The sequence below is a fragment of the Callorhinus ursinus genome, unplaced genomic scaffold, assembly GCF_003265705.2.
Source record: "Callorhinus ursinus isolate GAN/ISIS: 27379988/994484 unplaced genomic scaffold, GSC_fseal_2.0 scaffold75, whole genome shotgun sequence".
Lineage (NCBI taxonomy): Eukaryota > Metazoa > Chordata > Mammalia > Carnivora > Otariidae > Callorhinus > Callorhinus ursinus.
In genome coordinates this window covers 3641258-3659909 of record NW_027397137.1, presented here as the reverse complement: position 1 = coordinate 3659909, position 18652 = coordinate 3641258, and the positions used below count along the sequence as shown (strand labels likewise).

Below are 18652 nucleotides of genomic sequence, written 5' to 3'. Positions count from 1 at the left end.
GCCTCAGCCCTGCAGCGTGGTTCCAGGCTGGCTGGTCCTTGCAGGGTCACAGAGGGGAAGAGGTCTTTAAGTACTGACCGCACGTGCTGTGAGCACATCCATCTCCTCGCCCCTCCCTCTATTTTACCAGGCTGTTCCTAGGTGGGTCTTCCTACCCGTGACATCTTGCAGGCAAATCTATCTTGAAACTCAGTGAAGACTCTTTATAAAGCCTAAGTTAGATCCTGGGTAAATGACCTAATCTGGAAGGTAATGCCACATTTGTACAGAACAGCAAAACTCAGTTACAGTTGAATACGCTCCAGTGTGTTTACTACAAAGGATGGGAGGCTGAAAAAGGGATTGCTAAGCATCTGCAAGTCAAATCTGTATGTGAGTAAAAATCAAACTCTTTCCATTCTCTTAAAGTGGGAAATAGAAGCTTTGGGAACAACACTGAGGAGTCAAAGACCCCTTTCGAGCTGACAGCGGCCTTGGAGATCACGCAGCGTTGTTGTTCATGGAGGAGACAGGTACAGACAGGGCATGAACATGCGCAGAAAACAGTCCATCTCTGGGAGACCCCAGCCCCTGGGCAGTGAGATTCCAAGCGGGGAACCACTCCGTTTCCCCCCTTGGCCTCCTCTGACCTCCCCCTGCAGTCGCACTGCCTCTGACAGTTGGTAGGCGCCCCAGGGGCCAGTGCCAAGCCAGAGGCCGTTCACCCCGCAGATGTGCCCGCCGCTCCTGCCCTGCAGGGATTTCGTTCTGTGATTCCGTCGCTGGGAAGAAGGAGCTTCTGGTCTGTGACATCTACAGGGGCCCAGCACGGAGAAGGCAGGGATGTCACAGACGCATGGCTCGGGAGGTGGCCTCGCCTGTGACATTGCGCAACGTATGACCGAGCCACAGGAGCCAGGGCCACTCGGACTGTGCCCATTGCCTGCGACGCCTCGGAGGCCGTGAGGTCTGGGTGCGCCCCCCCCCCCCCTGCCGCCGCCGCTGGCGGCTCCCTCCCCGGCCCCCCTGGCTTTGCTGCCCCCCAAGCTCTCCCAGCTCTCGCGGAGGTAGTCGATGTGATACGTGAGGAGAGGGACATGTGTGCAAAAAATCAACAAGGCTCATCTTCTAGACACTTTTTAGGCGAAATTAAGGTGTTCAGAAAGTTAGGAAGAAATAAACATATTTTTTGCTTAAAATAAGCAGCATGGGGTGAGGGGGAGAAAAGACTTTGGGAAGGTTGGCCTACGTCACCCTCCAGCTTTCTGCATGACTTTTCGGAATGCGTGCTGCCCCAGAGCCTTCTCTCTGCCGGGGCACTGCGCCCACGCCTTTCCCAAGGTCTGCCTGAAAACAAGACCAGCTCCGCGCCTTAGTTAAGCCCCTCGTATCTCTAAGCAAAGTGTGTTATTTACCCTGAATAATTTCCTTTAACAAGTACTAAAAAGATACCGTTTCTTAAAATGAATGAGAGTTACCGGCTTTTGGCTTGGAAATTGACTTCTCCCTGGAGAAGGAGGCAAAACCGTAGGACAACAGCGACAGTCCCGAGACGGGGCCACCCCCAGCTTCCCGGCCGCCCCTCTGCTGCCCACTCCTGCATGCCCGGCCACCGCCGTGTTAAATTCTGCACACAGATGTGACGACTTTCTACACCTTCTTCCCAGGTGAAGCCAGAAAGGGAGATGGAGAGAGGCGCCGAGCTGGCTGGGCGCGGATGGGCAGCACGATGCCCGTGGCCCGAGCGTGCCGCCGGGGTCTGGGCGGCAGCGGTCTCTGCGGCTCTACAAGGGGTCCTGGGCCGCGGTGTCTACGTCCGTGTCTCCTGGCACTCTGGTGTTTTTACCTCTCTGCCCGGATTTTGTATCTCAGGACAAAATAGGCGATGAGGCGCAGGGAGATGAAGAAAATACCCAGAACGATGAAGTCCAGGTAGAGCTTGGCGTCCTCCACGTCCAGCTCCCTCAGGATGGCCTCCGACTTCTGGAAGTGGCATGTCTCATCGATGCCACAGTGCAGGTCCTCTCGGTCCAGCCCGTAGATGGACAGGATGACCCCTTCAAACCCGTACCTGTGGAGGAAGGCACCGGCCGTGAGCAAGGCCCTCCCCGTGGCCAGGGGACCCCACGCCCTTGCGCCCGCCTCCATTTGCCAAGGGAAACAGGGTCCCCCTGTCCGTGATCCGCAGTGCGGCCACATCCCCTCCCCGAGACCCGTCTTCACGGAAATACTTCCTAGCCTCCCAAGACAAACACATCCAATGGCTTGGCTAAGGTTTTCCCAAATTTTGTTTCCTCCAGAGCCTCTACCCACAAAACCAAACTGAACGAAGAGTGGGTATTTGTTCAGTGGGGGAAACGAACTGGAAGGCTCTTTGATCGCCTGATACAACGTATTTTTTAACAGTTGGATATAATAAAGGCTCTGATAGCCTTCGAAGGACTATAGCGCATTTCAATAAAACCCTTCTGCACCATTTCTCATTCCAGTGCAGCCCTACAGCGTCAGAACAAAAATACCAATTTTGAGAAGAAAGACGTGGGTTTCTGATTTCTTGGCATTGGAGCACACACGGATTGCTGAAACTCTGTACGGGTGCTTTGTTTTGATTTTGTTTTCCTGAACAATACCTCTGGGTCTGAACGGACATTCTAGAAAAAGAAAGCTTGTTCCCAACTTTGGATCTTGTGTGTCACGTGGGGTTGCTACAGCTGGGGCAGCAGAGCACTGAAGATGGACGCTGCCCGGTGAGGCCGAGGCGCCAGGACCCAGAGCGGAGGGAATGGGGTCCGAGCGCCGTGGCGCCCGGGGGCCGGGACGCTCTTGTTCAAAGATATTAGGATGTTTAAAACAGGACTTGGTTTCCACCGGATTCACACAGAGGCAGAACCTTGTTGTGGGCACTGTTCATTCCAGAGAGGGACGAGGTTCGTGAGATGGAAACACACCGCCCACAGCAGTCCTCCAAAACGGGCAGAAGACAGGGGTCCGCTACGGCTTCTTCGAGGCATAAACCGCTAGTATTTATTTTATCCTTGTGTGTGCGAGCACGCGTGCATGTGTGTGCGTGTGTGTGTCCGAGAGGGTGTGCACACACCGGACTTGGGAAAACGGGAAAGGCATCAAGAGTCTCGGACTCATGGTGCAAGCCTCATCCTGGCATTCAGCTGGTGGCTAGGAGGTGGCTTTGGTCCCTTCCCTCGGTCCACACAGAGCTCCTGAGCGAGCAGGGTCCCCACACACGCTACCTGACATAGGAGATATACGACATCCACTGCAGGTAAGCCGGGATCGTGTCGAAGCTGACGAAGAACCCCGAGAAGAGGAGAACAGGGATGGCCGTCACGGGTCCCACAAAGGTCGCCACCTGGGGGGGGGCGCACGGGGGACGCGCTCAGGGGCAGCAGGCGGGAATCCCACCCAGTTTCCTCAGGGGTCCTCCGGAGGCCATATCCCACGCGTCTGGGGAGAGTCACCAGCAGCCGGGAAAGGGCCAGGGCTCCCGGCTGGTCGCACAAAGCCAGGACGGCACTGAGAGCCCCTGCCTTCCAGCCTGCAGCCTGTCTCCATGCAGAGAGCAGTGGGCCCCTGCTGAGGGGCGGCGAAGAGAGAGAGCCTCCTGCGGGAGGCAGGGACCAAGGGGAACAGCAATGAGGCTGCAGCACAGCATCCGGAGGAGTGGACAGCCGGGTGCTGCTGCCACGTCCAAGGGAGGAAGGGGCAAGGAGCGCCTTTCCGTGTGCACTCGCGGCGGCTGGTGGGGCCGAGTGCTTCCCACGGCTGCCCGATGCACCCCATGCACACCATCACTATGTCTATCCACAGATGAGGGGCCCGCCCTGGAGGCTAGGCAGTCACTGGCAGGGGGCTCTGAAGACGGAAACGGAGAGTCCATCACACGCAGGGACAGCGGAGGGCATGTGATGGGAGGTCTGGGGGGCACACGATGCACCAGAGTTGTGGCTTTGTGTTGGGGGCCGAGCTGACCTGGGCACCCTGAAGCCGCCGCACATGTGGGGGTTGGCAGGTTGCGGGGCATGTGAAGCCCCGGGGCAGGGTAGGGGCACAGGCTGCCATTGGAGGGCCACGGGATGGCGGAGCAGATCCCCCAGAGGCAACAAAACATAGGCGTTGAGAGCTTGGACTCGGAGCCAGCGACACGACCCTGACCAGATCACGCTGGCTCTCTGGGCCTCAGTCTCCCCCACTACGGAATGGGGATAGCACCACCCTAGCTTGTGGGGTGCTGGGGAGCAATGAGCTATGATGTGGACAGCACTGGGAACAGCGCCTGGCAGGCATGAAGGCCACGGGCACCTGCTGTCGTCAGTGTGCCAACCCTGACCAGCCACCACGGTGCGGTTCCTTCCCTGGGCAGCGACCTGCTGAAGCCAATCTAGGAAGTCAGGGCAGAATTAGGAGGCGGCGTTTTAGGGAGGAGGGGCCCTGGCCACACTGGCCCAGGTGGAGCAGGGAGGCCCTCCACTCCCCCCGTGCTGTGTCCTCAGCTGGTACCTGCAGGGATGTGGATGCGGCTCCAATGAGCAGACCCAGGGACTGTGCCACCAGGGACGTCATGGTGCCCAGCGCAGCGAACAGCACGAACCTCACGGCGTCGGACGGCTGCGACGTCATCCAGTACACGATGCTGCAGTAGGCCACTGGGAACATGATCTGCAAGCACAGGGCCCGTCACCCCTCACGGACATGGGTGTCTCCCGCCCCTTCTACAGAGAATGATGGAGAACTCTTGCCCCTTCACTAACACACCTGGAAAGGCACGTCGGCCATGGTCTTGGCTAGGTAGTAGGCCTTCAGGCTGTACCAATAATTCAGGTGTTCCCGAAGAAATACTCCCATCTCCAGGGGAACTAGGAGACAGAAGGAGGGCAAAGGGGTCAGGCAGACACAGCCCACCAGCCAGGTATCCGCGCAGGCGCGCGTGTGCTGAGCTGGAGACCACGACGCCCACCTGCCATGTGAGCAGCTCTCAGAGACGGAGCTAAGACATACGGAACGATTCACCAGCCCGGGAAAACTGCCGACCGTATTTATAACCCGAAGGGTCACTGGGCGGATAATCGAAGTGCGGAGAACATCTACTCGGATACTGAGCATTATTGTAGTGATTCGCACAAGGATTTCCTGCTAAGCTCAGCACTAACCAGTGCGATTCCTTCCATGGGCAAGAACCCCTAAGCTGGTCTTGAGCATGCAGGGCCATTTAGGGAGGCAACATTGGGGCAAGTTTTATGCTAGAGTTTACTGTCAGCCCAGAGCAAGCAAGGGCAGCATGCTCTGCAAACCATCTGGAACCGCATGGAAATCCATCTAGAATAGCTTTATCCACACACAGATGTGGCCACAGCAGGCTGGCTTAATAAGTGAATGAGGTAACAGGTAAGCAGTTAAGATTTGAGGTGTTCCTGATTAGAAAAATTTTTAGAAATCTCTCTCTTGTCAGCCTTCCACAATGCTCATGGTTTCTCCACTAGTGATTAATTCCTTTGGCTTAAACATGGTATGTATTTTCTGGTCTGAGAGAAAATATGATAGTCCCTGTCAACAAAAAAATAATGCTTCAAAAAACCATGACGTTCTGTGTCAGAACCTCATCTATTGGCCGAGCCAAGACCTCGGTCCCCCGTTGGTGGGCGGGTGTAGGGTCAGGCACTCACACGTGAGAACGGTGGGCATGAGGGCAGCGAACATGAGGAACAGCATGGAAAAGAAGAGGAAGCCGGAGTTACTCAGGACCTTCTTGGCTTCGTTCCCAATCCCCAGGTACAGCAGGCCAATAAGGAGGCCGATTCCAATGTGAGATGTGATCCGCAGGTGCGTCAGGACCTGGGGGGCAGACACGGTTCTCGCTGACATGCATGGCGGTCGGCGAAGACCTCAGGGCTGAGGCTTTGGAGACATTGGCCCCCGATTTCTCCTCCAGAAAAACAAGCCCCAACCCTAAACCAACTCGCGCGCACGCGCGCGCAAACACACACACACACACACACACACACAGCAGTTTACTGCTGTTAAAACAGAAGCAATTGCTATGCTCCACAGAAGGCACGAAGGGCAGTCTACCTTCAGAGGAGGGGTCAGGTGAAACAGTGCTGGGGGGTAGAGAATGCCTACGCCCGAGGCCCCTCCTTGGAGTACTCTGGCCTGGGCAGCTACAAGCCCCCCAACATTCAAAGCAGGTCCCAGAGGCCCCACTGGGCACTCAGCCCCCCTCGGCAGGGAGCCTGCCATGCTGTCCACTATGATGGGTAGACAGGATCACGGCCCCCAGTCACTCACCACCTCCTGCCCGGCGGGGCTCTGTGCACCTGCCAGCGCCCTGGGCCCCCAGGGCCTCCTTGAGAGAGAGGCACACTCCCACTTGGGCTTGGCCAGAGGAAAGCGAGCACAAGACCAGGTTTGTCGCCCCAGCAGGAACTCTGACAGGCTGCCCTTTGCCATGTTCCAGAAAAGGAGCTGTGACTCCATTCTGGGTCCCAGGATGAGACACGTGGGGCAGGACCACCCGCCACAGCCGCCAACACACAACACCAACGTGACATACATATTTATTGTCACAGCCACTGGGGACTGTTTGTCACGGCAGCACCACGGAGGGAAAGCTGACCGATGCAAATGCAGGGAAAATAGCCTGAGCGCTCAGGCAGGATGAACACACCGGAAAATAACCCTGCAGCTCCCTCTATCCTGAAAGAACGTTGGCCCACAGCCTTACCGAATCCCTCATGATACTGAGGAAAGTCCGTTTGAAGAGGATGCAGAACTGGGTGAGGCAGCTGGCTGAGAAGCTGTGGCAGCCCTCCATGGAGGTGGAGTCCTGCAGGTGCACACCGGAAGGGGGAGTCGTGAGCCGCCAGCCCAGGACGCAGCTCCCCCTGGCTGAGCAAGAGCCCCCATGCAGCAGGGCACAAGGCGCAGCATGCAGCTGTCCCGCGGGGGGCCGGGGCTTTGCATTACCTTTCTCCACCCCTTCAATCGTTTTGCCTGCTTTACCTCTTCAGAGGGCCGGTGCCAAAGAAAAGGGTTCACCTCGGCATCCCCCCCAGGCTCTCTCCTGTGGTCGGAGTCACACATGCCCTCCCGGACGGCTCTCACCAGGCGGCCGTTCTGATCGCCGTATTCACCGGACGCGACCTCCATGACTGCGGGACACACAGACGGGTCAGTCCCAGCACCCACCCCAGGGAGGAGCCCCCTGTCGCTAACGTGACCCCAGGCCTTGGTCATTTTGCGACAACACAGCCATGAGCCTTGCGGGAGTCCTTTTAGTGGATTATATGGACGCTGCATGATAGGATAAGCTCATGCCACAACCAACCTTTCGTCAGCTCTAAAACCCCCAGCAAGGCCAGGTGTCACATCAGGATCCTAGAAATGCGAATTCAGGTGGCGATGCCAGGAAGCCTGAGAGGTAACTAGCTCGTACGTCTATTAACTTATTCACCCAGTGATGGTTACTGAATGCCTGCCTTGGGCATTCAAGCCCCAGGATTGGAGCCAAGGGATGAGCCAGAGGGGGCTTCATGTCACTATGCGCTCAGGCAAGAGTGATGGGCACAGTGACAGTTCTTCAGGACCATGGAGAGGGGCCCAGAGCCACCAGCCAGCTTGGGACCCTCAGCCCCACCTCCCGGTCCCCAGGGAGTGTGTCCTCCACTGACCCTGTCTCTGGATCCCACGGCCTCTCCGTGGCCCCTGGTTCCACAGCCCACACGACCGCTGCCCCTTCCGGCCCGCGGCCTGAGGTCTCCCACGCCTTCTTCCCATGGCCCCTCCCCTCACTGACATCCGTGATGAAGCCCAAAGTCCCTGGCCTCGAATTTTTGGCGCTGCCCTATGGCCACACGAGCTATTTACTTTCCCGGAGCCTGAACCGGGGCGGCCAAGCCCTCCTAGATCCTGTCGTAAACCAGGACATGTTGCCACAAGAGAACGTCATCATCAGTGATGCCGCATGGGTCCAGCACGGCCGGCTCACCTGCTCACTCACACCCACCCTGCTCCACCGTGCTCCAAACGGCCCCGCTCCCCTCCAGCCCTCTCTCCGGTGACGCAGAGGGACTAGAAGCTGCCAGAAGGGTACACTCTCTCCTTCGTGAGGCCTTCCCACAGTCCCATGTGCCCAGTTTCCTACCCCCTAGGTCCTCTCCTCTTTGCAGACCCTGGATGTCCCTGCTCTGCCCCTCCTCTGCAGCCCCTGTCCCCCGCCCACCTTCTGTCTCCAGGGAACAGGTGTGTGACGATCTTTGGCTCCATCCACTACCTTTGCAACACGCCAAAGCCTCTCTTTAGGTGAGGCTCCCCTCCTCGTCGGCCTGTTCCTGTCCATTGTGTGCTCCCCTCGCCGTCATGACCCACTTCTCAGAAGACAGAGCCTGGCCTGGGAACCGTGTCTCATGGAACACAATTTGGGGGATGATGATGTAGAGATATAGAATCCCAGCAGTGCTGTGGCCAGGTGTTTGGGGGAAAAACATGGATGAGAAAGGCTGATGCCCCCCCCCAATTCATGTCCACTGGGAACCTCAGAATGTGGCCTTATTTGGAAAACGCTCTTTGCAGATATAATTCGTTATGGATCTTCAGATGAAATCATCCTGGATTTAGGGTGGGCCCTGAGTCCCATGACTGCTACCCTTACAAGAGGAAGAGAGGACGCCCAGAGACACTGAGGAAAAAGCCATGTGAGGACACAGGCAGAGACTGGGGTGGCCCAGTCACCAGCCCAGGCACGCTGGAGCCCCCAGGAGCTGGAAGAGCAGGAAGGACCCTCCCCTGGAGCCCTCCGAGGCAGCTCAGCCCTGCCCACAACTTGACTTCCAGCCCCAGAACTGCGACAGGATGAATTTCTGCTGATTTAGGCCACCCGGCTTGTGGGGCAACCTTGCAGCAGCCACAAGCAGACAGGATGTGCAGGCAAAGACCGGACCCCAGCACAGGGGCCGGTGGGGGGAGACAGGACTGGGTGGGGAGTGTCAAGCACTTGGCGGCCTAGTAAATATGAAGCTTGAGAGAAAGAGAAGGCAGGAGGGGTTCCTGGCTCCCTGGCTTGCAGAGCCTGGTGGAGGAGGAGACTTGGTTTTGGAGGCATGGCCTGGAGAGGCTGTGAGGCTTGCTGACAGATGTGTGGGCCATGGTGTGGGAGGGGTGCTGGGCCCGGAGACCCAGTGGTGGGGGGAAAGTGATGGCCAGCAGCAGCAGCATCAACACCCCAGAGGGCATGGCCCCTGGGAGCAACGCCAGCACGCAGGGGTGGGCTTCTACGTGTCAAGGACACAGCGTACTTCGCTGCCAACCTCGGGACCTTCAACTCAGGAGAAGGACCTCAGACCATCAACTTGGTCTCTGGACTCTGAGCTTCACCTTTTTTGTTATGTTTGGTGGAAATTTAAATCCGCATTTTAACTTGGTTAATCAATGTCAGAGGGTCATTTTTTTATTTTTAAAGGTTATTTATTTTCAGAAATACCTTCCTTTAAATCAGAAATCAAACACAGCAAAATGGGAAAAATGGCTCCTAACACCAAGTCCTTATTCTAGTTCCCAGATCTCTGCAGGAACGAAAACCTCTTATCTGTTCTTGAAAGCTTCGCCACAGGATGGCAGTTGAGCCAGTGTGGAATATTCAAGGAATTCCAGATTTGGGGGCTTCGGGTAAAAGCAGAAACCCACAGAGAGTGGAAAAGAGCCCCTTTCTTTCCCCTCCAGCTGGTTAAGGCTCTACTTACCAAAATCAGCTGGGTTGTGGTAGGTTGGGCAGTTCAGACCTAAATCCCTCAAGTACGGTACAAGATTTGAGACTTTTCCCCGGTACACACATTGTCCTTGACTGAGGACATAAAGCTAGAAAAAAGTAAGGAGAGGAACATCAACCTTGTCCCCCTTTGTAAAGCAACAGGAGCTGCCAATCCATCCAGCCCTCCATCCACCACCCATTCAACCTTCTGTCTACCCACCTACCCATCCATTTACACATCCATCCACCCTCCCATTTATCCACGCATCCACCCCATCCATCCATCACCCATTCAACCTTCCATCTATCCATTCATCCATCCATCTGTTCATCTAACCACTACCCATTCAACTTTCTATCCGTCCACTTACCCACCCATTTACCTATCCATCCACCCATCCAGCCATTACCCATTCAACCCTCCAACCACCCATCCACCCACCTATCTACCCATCCATCCACCACCCACTCAACCTTCTATTTATCCACCCGTCCACCCACCCACCGACCCATGCACCCAACCATCAGTCAATTTCTCCTTCTTTCAGGAGAGCTTTACGTTACCTCCCCAAAATGTTAAAGTTCAAAGGGAACTTTAAGTCAGGGAAGATATCATATGGACAGGCATTACTTTATTATATTGCTTTTCTTCACCCTCACACCAACCACCTGCTAGGAAAGATTTTGAAGCTGTACACATTTCATCCCTGGGCCTTTTATTTTCTTTTTTTTTTTGTTTATAATGTCAAAACCTATGATTTATAAAAGAAATGATATTGTACACATATGATAACCTGCCATTCAATTCTGTAAAACAGGTGTTCCCCCATTGTTACAGGGGTGGGGGTGGAAAATGAAGCTTTAGCAATGTCAGACCCCTCCTCCCCAGAGGGAGAACACTGGTCAGCTCTTTCTACCCTCCCGCCCTGCCACCTTAGCTGCTTATGACTCCAGAGTCTGGTGAAACAGAACACTTAAGGCTACTCAAAAATGAAGACACCCCCGGGAACTGACAGGAAGCTGTGAGTCCCTGGGATGTGGCATCACCTGGGCTATCACCGCACATACCTGGTCGAAGAGTTCGAAGAGCTTGGCGCTGGGCTGGTGGATGGTACAGATGATGGACCTCCCTCCTTGAGCCAGCCCTTTCATCAGGGAGACCACCTGGAAGCAGGAGGCACTGTCCAGCCCACTGCAAGGCAAGGGGCGCCGTGAGATGCCTGTGGAACCCCCCCAAACCATACCCCATATTCACAGCACTATGGGGAGATCCATCCTACAGGCCTGAGCCTGTCATGTCTTCTAGAGTCAGACAGGGAGAGGGTAGGAAGTCAGGCCCCTGCTCCCCGGGACCCCAGGACAGAAAAAAAGATGGGTAGGCAGAGCACATGCCTCCCCCTTTGGAGGCAACTCCAGGGGCCCCTGCCGGTGGAGAGGGCAGGGCTCTTCCCTCCGCTGCTCTTGATTACCTGGTGGGCTCATCAAAGAACATGACGGGAGGGTTGTTCACCAGCTCCAGGGCGATGGCCAGGCGCTTCCGCTGGCCGCCCGAGAGGCTCCCAGTCCGTGTGTTGGCACAAGACAACAAGCCCAGAGCCGTCAGGATCTCTTTGACCTGGGGGAGCAGCAGAGCCAGCATGGCCGTCAGGGACTGCCCGCCACACCTCCCCACCTGGAAACACCTGCCGCCTCCCCCAGCCCACTCGTGGACACACACGGATGGGGTTGCTTATCAGGGCCCATCCCAGGCTGCCTGTTGCTAAGTGGGAAGGTGCCTTTCCAAGTCCGAGTTCCTGGTTTGGGCCCAGGAGGCTGGGGAGCAGTGCCGGGCCCAGGCCTGCTGGGACTGGAGGCCCGGTTCTGCCTCCTGCTGGCGACCTGGCAGGCTCCTGCCCTTGTAAGCCTCACTCAGGCCCAGGAAGGTGACAATGACCATGTGCAGAACGGGGGGCCCGGGAAGGTGCTCAATCGCCACATGCAAAACGGGGGGATCGGCAGACACACAGCCAGGGGATGATCAGGTGTCTGAACAGCAGAAAGGGGAGGGCCACCGTGACGGCAACATGGGAGAAGCAGTGAAAACATGTGGCATAAAGCCTGGCCAGAGGAAGGCCTGTGATGACCAGCAGCTGTGACCGGCACTCTGAGCAGGCCCATGGCTCCCACGGACCCATGCCACACCAGCCAGGCCTCTCAGGGAGAAGGAAAGCCACCCGTCGGCACTCATCATGGGAGAACCAGGGCTCTGATGGGGCAGCAAGGCCAGGAAATGGCTTGACGCAGTCCCTCCTTCCACGGGGGCCCTGCCCATGCCCCCCTTCCTCCTGGGAAGCAGGCCAGGCACCGGGATATAAACAGTCCACTGTGACTAAGCCTCCGTGTCCACTCCAGATCATTGATCCAGTATTGACTCGGGGAACAGAAGTCAGCAGACTTGAGCGCAGTTTTCAGGTTGTCTTCCTGGAGGCAGTGCCCCGGGACGGTGGGTGTCCGCAGCAGCCCGCCCTGCCTCCACCCCAGGCTCACCTCCCAGGGCCAGCCCTCCTGGAGGTCCTGCGAGAACACACCTGGCCACCATCCCGGCCCCTGAGGACGGACCTCAGGCCAGTGGTTTCTCCGGGGAGATGAGGTCATCCAGAAGGAGAAGGCACTCACAGGGAAGAAAATTTCCACTCCAACTCTCGAGTTACTGATTCACAGTCAGGACAAAATACAGCCTGGGTGACAGGATGAGCCAGGGCACCACTGTTCCACGGGCCAGGGGGCAGTGGGGTCCGACGGACCTGGGTCCGAATCCCACTAGGCTTTTTCCTTGCTGATCTATAAACCCAATCCACTGCCCTTCTAGAATGCACTGCATCTGAGGGATCCCAACCAGGAAAGGTCAGCGAGGTTGCCCAGGAGGGGCCAGCAAGGCGGGGCAGGTGGGAAGGGCTCTCTGGGACAGTCTCTTTCCCCTGCAGATGCCATCTGTTGGCTTTCTCAGAGCCACCAAGCTTGTGCGGTCTTCTGGAACCACAGGTCACACTTGCAGAATGAAGAGTCACTCCGGTCGCTCCGGGCTTGCCTTTGGGGTTCCCCCATGGCTCGGCATATGCCCACTCCCTTCCGCCATCTGTCCGCTCGGGGGTCCCTCCTTGTGGCCGGGTGTGCCCTGCCCCACGTGCCCTCTGCCCCCACGGACAAGACGCTGGAGGTGGAGTTAAATGTCAGTGCTGCCCCGTCCAGCCCGTTTCTCCAGCGTTCTCTCAAGAGGGAGGCTCTGCAGGTTGGTTTTTGTTTTAAAACCAGTCAGAAAGAACAATGTCTCAGCCCTGGGAGATCTCGCTCCCGAGCAAGCCCCTTGCTGGGAACCCTCAAGGGCTGAGGCTGCTTTTCTGGGAACCAAGGAAGGCTGTTGACAACACATTCCGTTACCTACTAGAACATTCCATCCTATTGTTTCCACAAGTTACAAACAACCACAGCCTAGATTCGAGGGAAATGAGTCAGGGCAGGCACTCGGCCGCTGTTTCATCCTTGAAATAACCACACAATCCTGCGGATGCTTTCCTGGGAGAGGCGGACCCTACACTTGGCTGAGGACTGGAACGGGGGCTTCCAGTGAGAAGCGTGTGCAGGACCCAGGACCAGCTCCAGGCCCCACAAGGAGGGCTCACCGCCTTGTTCAATCCAGCAGCAGGTGAAGCTGGTCACGCAGTTGGCCGAGAAGACCCCCACCGACTTGATGTCTTTGCTCTTATAAACCCAGCTGAGAACAGCGCACGGCTGTCTTCATGGCCGAGTCTTAGGCCAGGCATATGGAGGACGTGCACGTGGGCGTGGCCCGCGAGAGACACCTCCTCGCCCTACCAAGAAGGTGGTCTCGCCCCTGTCCCTTCCGCTAGAGCAGGCAGCGTGGGCTCCCGTGGCCTCCCCAAGACCCTGACCGGCCACCCGATGGCGTGGTCCGCACACCTGCCACGTCTGGGTTCCAGTAATCCATTTCATCCCTTTGGACCTCAGAATAAAAGCTCCCAGGAAACACCCCAACAGCACAGGGCTCGTGTGCCCCTCTCCCGCCTGTGCAGGGCGGCTGACCCCGGACTCCCGAGCTGGTCCTGAGGGTTCTGAAGGGTGGTGGCCGGCTCTGGGGCCCCAGGGGAGAGGATGCCCGGCATGGCCTTCCTGACACGTCACATTAACTACTACGCGCCACAGGAAAGGGAGTTGACGCAGTAAATAGAAGTGCTATTAATATTTCTTCAGTGCGCTCACCGCACGGTTCCGATTTGCAGCAGAGAGGCACGTAGCACCACTGGTGCCAACCCTGCAGATCCTCCTTGTTCCACGGCCGGACGCTTGTCTTCCGAGGGCTTAGAAGACAAGATGGTATCGCGCATGAGTGGGATTTCACCCAACCCTACTCTTGCATGGAAATCCCACTAGGGCCAGGCCAACCGTGGAGCGGAGGAGGGAAACTGAGTTTCCCCCAGTTGATGTGTAAACATAAGAGGGTCCCACCTGCTGCATGGGGCCGTGTGGGGCTTCCCGGCACCCTCCCTGGGCCCTGGGCTTTGGGGGAGCCAGGGAGGGGGCATGAAGAGGATTAGAAGGTCTCCAGCATCCTGGAAACTTGTTTATTTGATTTCTTTTTAAGGCTGCTTAATAATGTGTAAGAACCAAATTTCTTCTTGTGAGTGCGTGTGGGTGGAGGCTGGTTATTTTTAAGGGAATGACTAACCATCTTCATTGTTAGTGTTTTATAAAAAAAAAAAAAAAAAGCGATGGCGTATAAAGCACATTGAGCACTAAACAGGGCAGAGCGAGTGCCTGGTCTAATGTCCAGGCTGGTGTGCTCGGGCCGCCTGAGCTTCCCTGCCGCGTCCTTGCGGGCTGGTGGCCACACTGAGATCTGTAGTCTTGTGGCAAGGAGGCCCCTCCGGGGCCCACAGCTGCCAGGCCAGAGCACACACTGAGATGTCACCGTCCCCCGCACGGAAATCGGGGTGACAAACCAGCAAACGAAGCCAATGCCCAAAAGTCCCTCCGCACGCATTTGCCAAACGGATTTCGCGCACTTTCGGGGACGACCGGTGGCTCAGGGGTGCACTCACCATCTCCCTCCTGCCTTCGTCCTTCTCCTGGAGCTTCAGGTGTGCGGACACCTGCCGGGGGTGGGACCAGAACAGACGGCGGTCAGCAGGGCACACCTCACGCTGACGGGACAGGGGACACCCCTCGGAGGTCTGGGCTTCCCACCCCCCAGGGCCCAGGGTGGCAGTAGGTGTCCGGGAGTCTTCCTGTCATGTCAGACGTCTCCTCTGCTGTGCCCAGAGGGAAGGCAGGTGTGGGCACCTGACCAAGCGGCACACTCCAAGCATCAGTGGAGACCACTGCTGTACACCTAGGAAGTCCACGGGCCACCTGTTAAAGCACCGACAGACTAAAATGATCCGCCGTGGAGTGTTCACACCACAGAAATCGGCCAGTGCTAAATGTGAGGACTCCCGTTTTGTGGTCGTTTTGTTTTGCTTGAGGTCCTGTCTGCTGGCACACCAAGGGGCCCCTGGCACGGCTTGGTGAGGCCCCGAGGGGCCATCAACAGCCAGTATCGGCCCCGGTTCTGGCCTGCCCCGTTCTGGGCGTGACCTTGGGCGACAAGGCCTTGCAGGGCACAAGGACAAGGGGGGCTGCTCCGTTTCCTCATGGGCACACTTTCCAGCCGGCGAGCTGGGGGGTAGGCCAGGCCTGGGGGGCTTGCAGGGCCAGCCACCCGCTGGGCAACACCCAGGGCCACTGTGCGGTCTGCCCGGTGGTCTTGAGGGTCAGAGGCAACACGTGGAAATGCACAGCCGTTCTGACACGTGGCTGGGACGGGGTGCAGGTGCCCGGTGTCATCCCTAGGCCTGTGGCAGGACCTTCAAAACCAAAAGGCAGGATTCCCTCCAAGCGAGAGGTGATTTTCAAAGGCATCATAAAACTCTCCAAGGTCAAAACCTAATTTCATTCTGAAAATGAACTTCACAGCAGAGCGTGGTGACAGGTTGGGGACTGTCACCAATCTTGTCTGCACAAGAAAGCAAGGCTCGAGCTGGAAGCCAAAGGGAAGTTTCTCAGCCAAGTAACCAAGTGCTGAGTTCAACTGGCTGAGAAGCTCAATTCTGGTCGCCCGAGAGAATGGTGCAGTAAGCCTTCAGGGGTCAGCAAAGCTTGAATTTTCTAAATTTGCTGTTCCGTTTGAACTCCTCCTGAGCTCCCGGTGCCGCGGTCAGAACGGCCATGCAGAGGCAGGATACGCTCTTAGGGGCCCCAGACAGGGCTGCTGGTGAGGCCCAGCCCGGTGCAGAGTTCTCCCCCTTCCAGAACACTCAGTCCCCAGGACATGAACGAGGAAAGCCCGCAGAGCAGGTTGGGGGGCAGATCGTGTAACTGACATCTCACTCTGCTTCCCTTTGCTGAGATGAGAACCCCCTGGAGTGGCCCTTCGGATGAAACGGCCGGGCAGCCACTCTCCAACCCCGCAGACAGGAAGCTTTGCCTCAAGTCAGAAGCACAGGGCAAGCCCTCTCTTGGCAGGGAAACCAAGGCAAACGCCCGTTTACTGACCAGGGACGCGAGGCAGAGCAGCTGAGAACGGGGAGGGCCGGGAGGCTGGGCACGGTCTTTTGCAGCGGGCCAGGAGAAGGCAGAAAAGCTAGCAGCCTGAGCACACGATGTCCGGGCTGCTCCAGACCCTGTCGTGCAGGTGCCCCGAGCTCACTGGCACACTCCTGGTGACTGTCTGGGCCTTTGTGCATACGGGGCCTGGGATGCAGCAGATGCTGGGTCTGCTTCCCCGACCCCGGCCGGCAGGGGGGCCGAGGACCACAGGGCCCCAACCCAGGGGCCAGACTGGGGACCTCGGGCCGAGAGCCACAAATCAGTAAGGACAGCTGATGGCCCACGGGCGGTAAGACCGTGGCCACCTCTAGGTGGTCACTCACAGAAGATGGGTCAATAACCTTCTCACAAACTTGACCATGATTTCGCCGTCCAGAGTCCATGAGAACCTCGGGGGTGGGGACTTTGTTTTCGATGAGGCTGCCCAAACAGCAGGCCTGGTGCCCCACCTGCCAGTGTGCAGGTGACCCGCAGAGGGCACTGCTCTGTCTAACGGGGACGAGGGAGGCTGGGCCGGGGCGGGCCCGGGCGGGGGGCGGGAGGGGGGGGCGGCTCACCATCATTGCCTCCTGCACCGTGAGGTGTGGCAGAAGCATGTCGTCCTGCATGATGTAACAGGACACCTTCCGGAAGCAGCGCAGGTCCCGGGGCAGGCCGTTGATGAGGACGGCGCCCTTCATGCCTGTCTCCCTGTAAGCCCACAGAGCACCCAGTGAGCTCCTCCTCCAGGGCCTCGGGGAGGGAGGGGACCCCTCCCAGCAGCTTCCCAGCTGGACCGTTTATGGCAGGGACGCCAAGCGGCCAGAAGGGACGGGGCAGGGGGGGACCCAGAACAGCACCAGGACACGCAGGATGGAGCCGTGTGGAGAACATGCTCAGGATGAAAGGGGAAAGGGGTACCGAACCCGTAAGGAACAGGTGCTAATGAGCAGAGATACTCATGGGTGCTCCCACCTGCGGCCCCCAGGTCAGAGGGACACCCCGGCTCTGCTGAGCCTTGTGAGATTGGCTTCCGAATGACCTCGTGAGTAGCCAAGGCTACACCAAAGGCCCCAAAGGCCAGGACTCTGCAGCCGAGGGTGTCAGTCAGAACCAGTTCCTGAGGGCGCGAGAGGAGTAGACTCCCGGGGCACAGGTGGCTCCCAGGAGGGGCTGGGCCCTGCACTCCTGCGGCCAAGGGGATGCTCCTTCTCCACAGGGGAAGTTGTTCCCTCACTCAATAGTTTGGGGCATGGCGGGTGCACCCCAGAGACGCCAGCCACCCTCTCTCCCTCCCCCTCCCAGACCCACTGTGCATCTGCGCTGCCCCATGCCCCCGCGGTGTGTCGTCTCAGCCCCGGGGAGGGGGAGGAAGCCACAGGCATCCCCCTGAGGACCTGCCTCCTAGATGTCCCGGAGCACAGAAACACCAAGGGGCTGTGGAGACCAGTTCGATCCCGTCTGGTTTCCAGCTTCACCCTGGCCAGTACTGCAACCTTGGGCTCGTTCCTCCAGGGCATGGGCCGGGATCCCCTGGCTACCCTGGGAGCCAGGCTCGCGGCCCAGGCACCTCCAGGCAGCAGTCGGTGGCCCCAGGCTGCCCGAGCACCCCCGGCCAGGCAGCAGCTGAAAGTGTCCGCCCCCTATGCCTGCCACGAACCCCCATGACGCCGGGCATCTGCTTCAAGCTTTCGATGTGAATGCAACAGACAGAAACTTGTCGTATGGGAGGTTTTTAAAAACCCTAATTTCTGGCATTAAAGAGTAATTCAGAGGTCCTAAGGAAAGCGGTGATATTTGTCTTTTTTTCCAGGAGATGAAATTACTATTAGCATTAGCAGTATTTGCTAACGTTGGCGAATGGGAGCCTGAGAACCGAGGACACAGCGGCTCTAGGAGGGCAATTTAACACTTGGGAAGATTCAGCTTTCCAGCCGCTCTCCCAGGAAAGCCACTGGGCAGGACGTCGGGGGCTAACACAGGCCCAGGCTAGAGCACATGAGCCCCGGGCCCCTGCCTGGCGGTTCTCCTGCTGCTCACCTTACATTTTTTTTTTATCTTTTTTTTTTTTTTTTTTTTTTGGGAGAGAGCAGGGAGAGGGACAGAGAAAAGCTCAAGCAGACTCCCCGCTGAGCACAGAGCCTGATGCGGGTCTTGATCTCATGACCCTGAGATCATGACCTGAGCTGAAATCAAGAGTCAGATACTGAACCGACTGAGCGACCGAGGCGCCCCAATCCTAAAGCCTCTTAATGCTCGACCCCACAGGCCTCACCGGAGTCTGTGCAGAAGCTT

General features: G+C 57.6%; 1 protein-coding gene across 4 annotated transcripts in view; it reads right to left on the bottom strand.

Moving 5' to 3' along the window:
• Nucleotides 1-290: 290 nt before the first annotated feature.
• Nucleotides 291-18652, bottom strand: part of ABCG1 (ATP binding cassette subfamily G member 1) — a 69787-nt gene continuing 51425 nt past the window's right edge. For 3 of the 4 annotated variants that reach the window (XM_073887082.1, XM_025863370.2, XM_073887083.1), the window contains 12 exons: nucleotides 16936-17068; nucleotides 14833-14883; nucleotides 11206-11351; nucleotides 10805-10928; nucleotides 9729-9843; nucleotides 6958-7142; nucleotides 6716-6817; nucleotides 5658-5826; nucleotides 4750-4850; nucleotides 4495-4653; nucleotides 3228-3346; nucleotides 291-2050 (listed from right to left, as the gene is read on the bottom strand). In XM_073887082.1, coding sequence (XP_073743183.1) covers nucleotides 1822-2050; nucleotides 3228-3346; nucleotides 4495-4653; nucleotides 4750-4850; nucleotides 5658-5826; nucleotides 6716-6817; nucleotides 6958-7142; nucleotides 9729-9843; nucleotides 10805-10928; nucleotides 11206-11351; nucleotides 14833-14883; nucleotides 16936-17068 — 1633 coding nt within the window. In that variant the 3' untranslated portion in view covers nucleotides 291-1821. The remainder of the gene's footprint in view (nucleotides 2051-3227; nucleotides 3347-4494; nucleotides 4654-4749; nucleotides 4851-5657; nucleotides 5827-6715; nucleotides 6818-6957; nucleotides 7143-9728; nucleotides 9844-10804; nucleotides 10929-11205; nucleotides 11352-14832; nucleotides 14884-16935; nucleotides 17069-18652) is intronic. The other variant, XM_025863371.2, reaches the window with a different exon arrangement.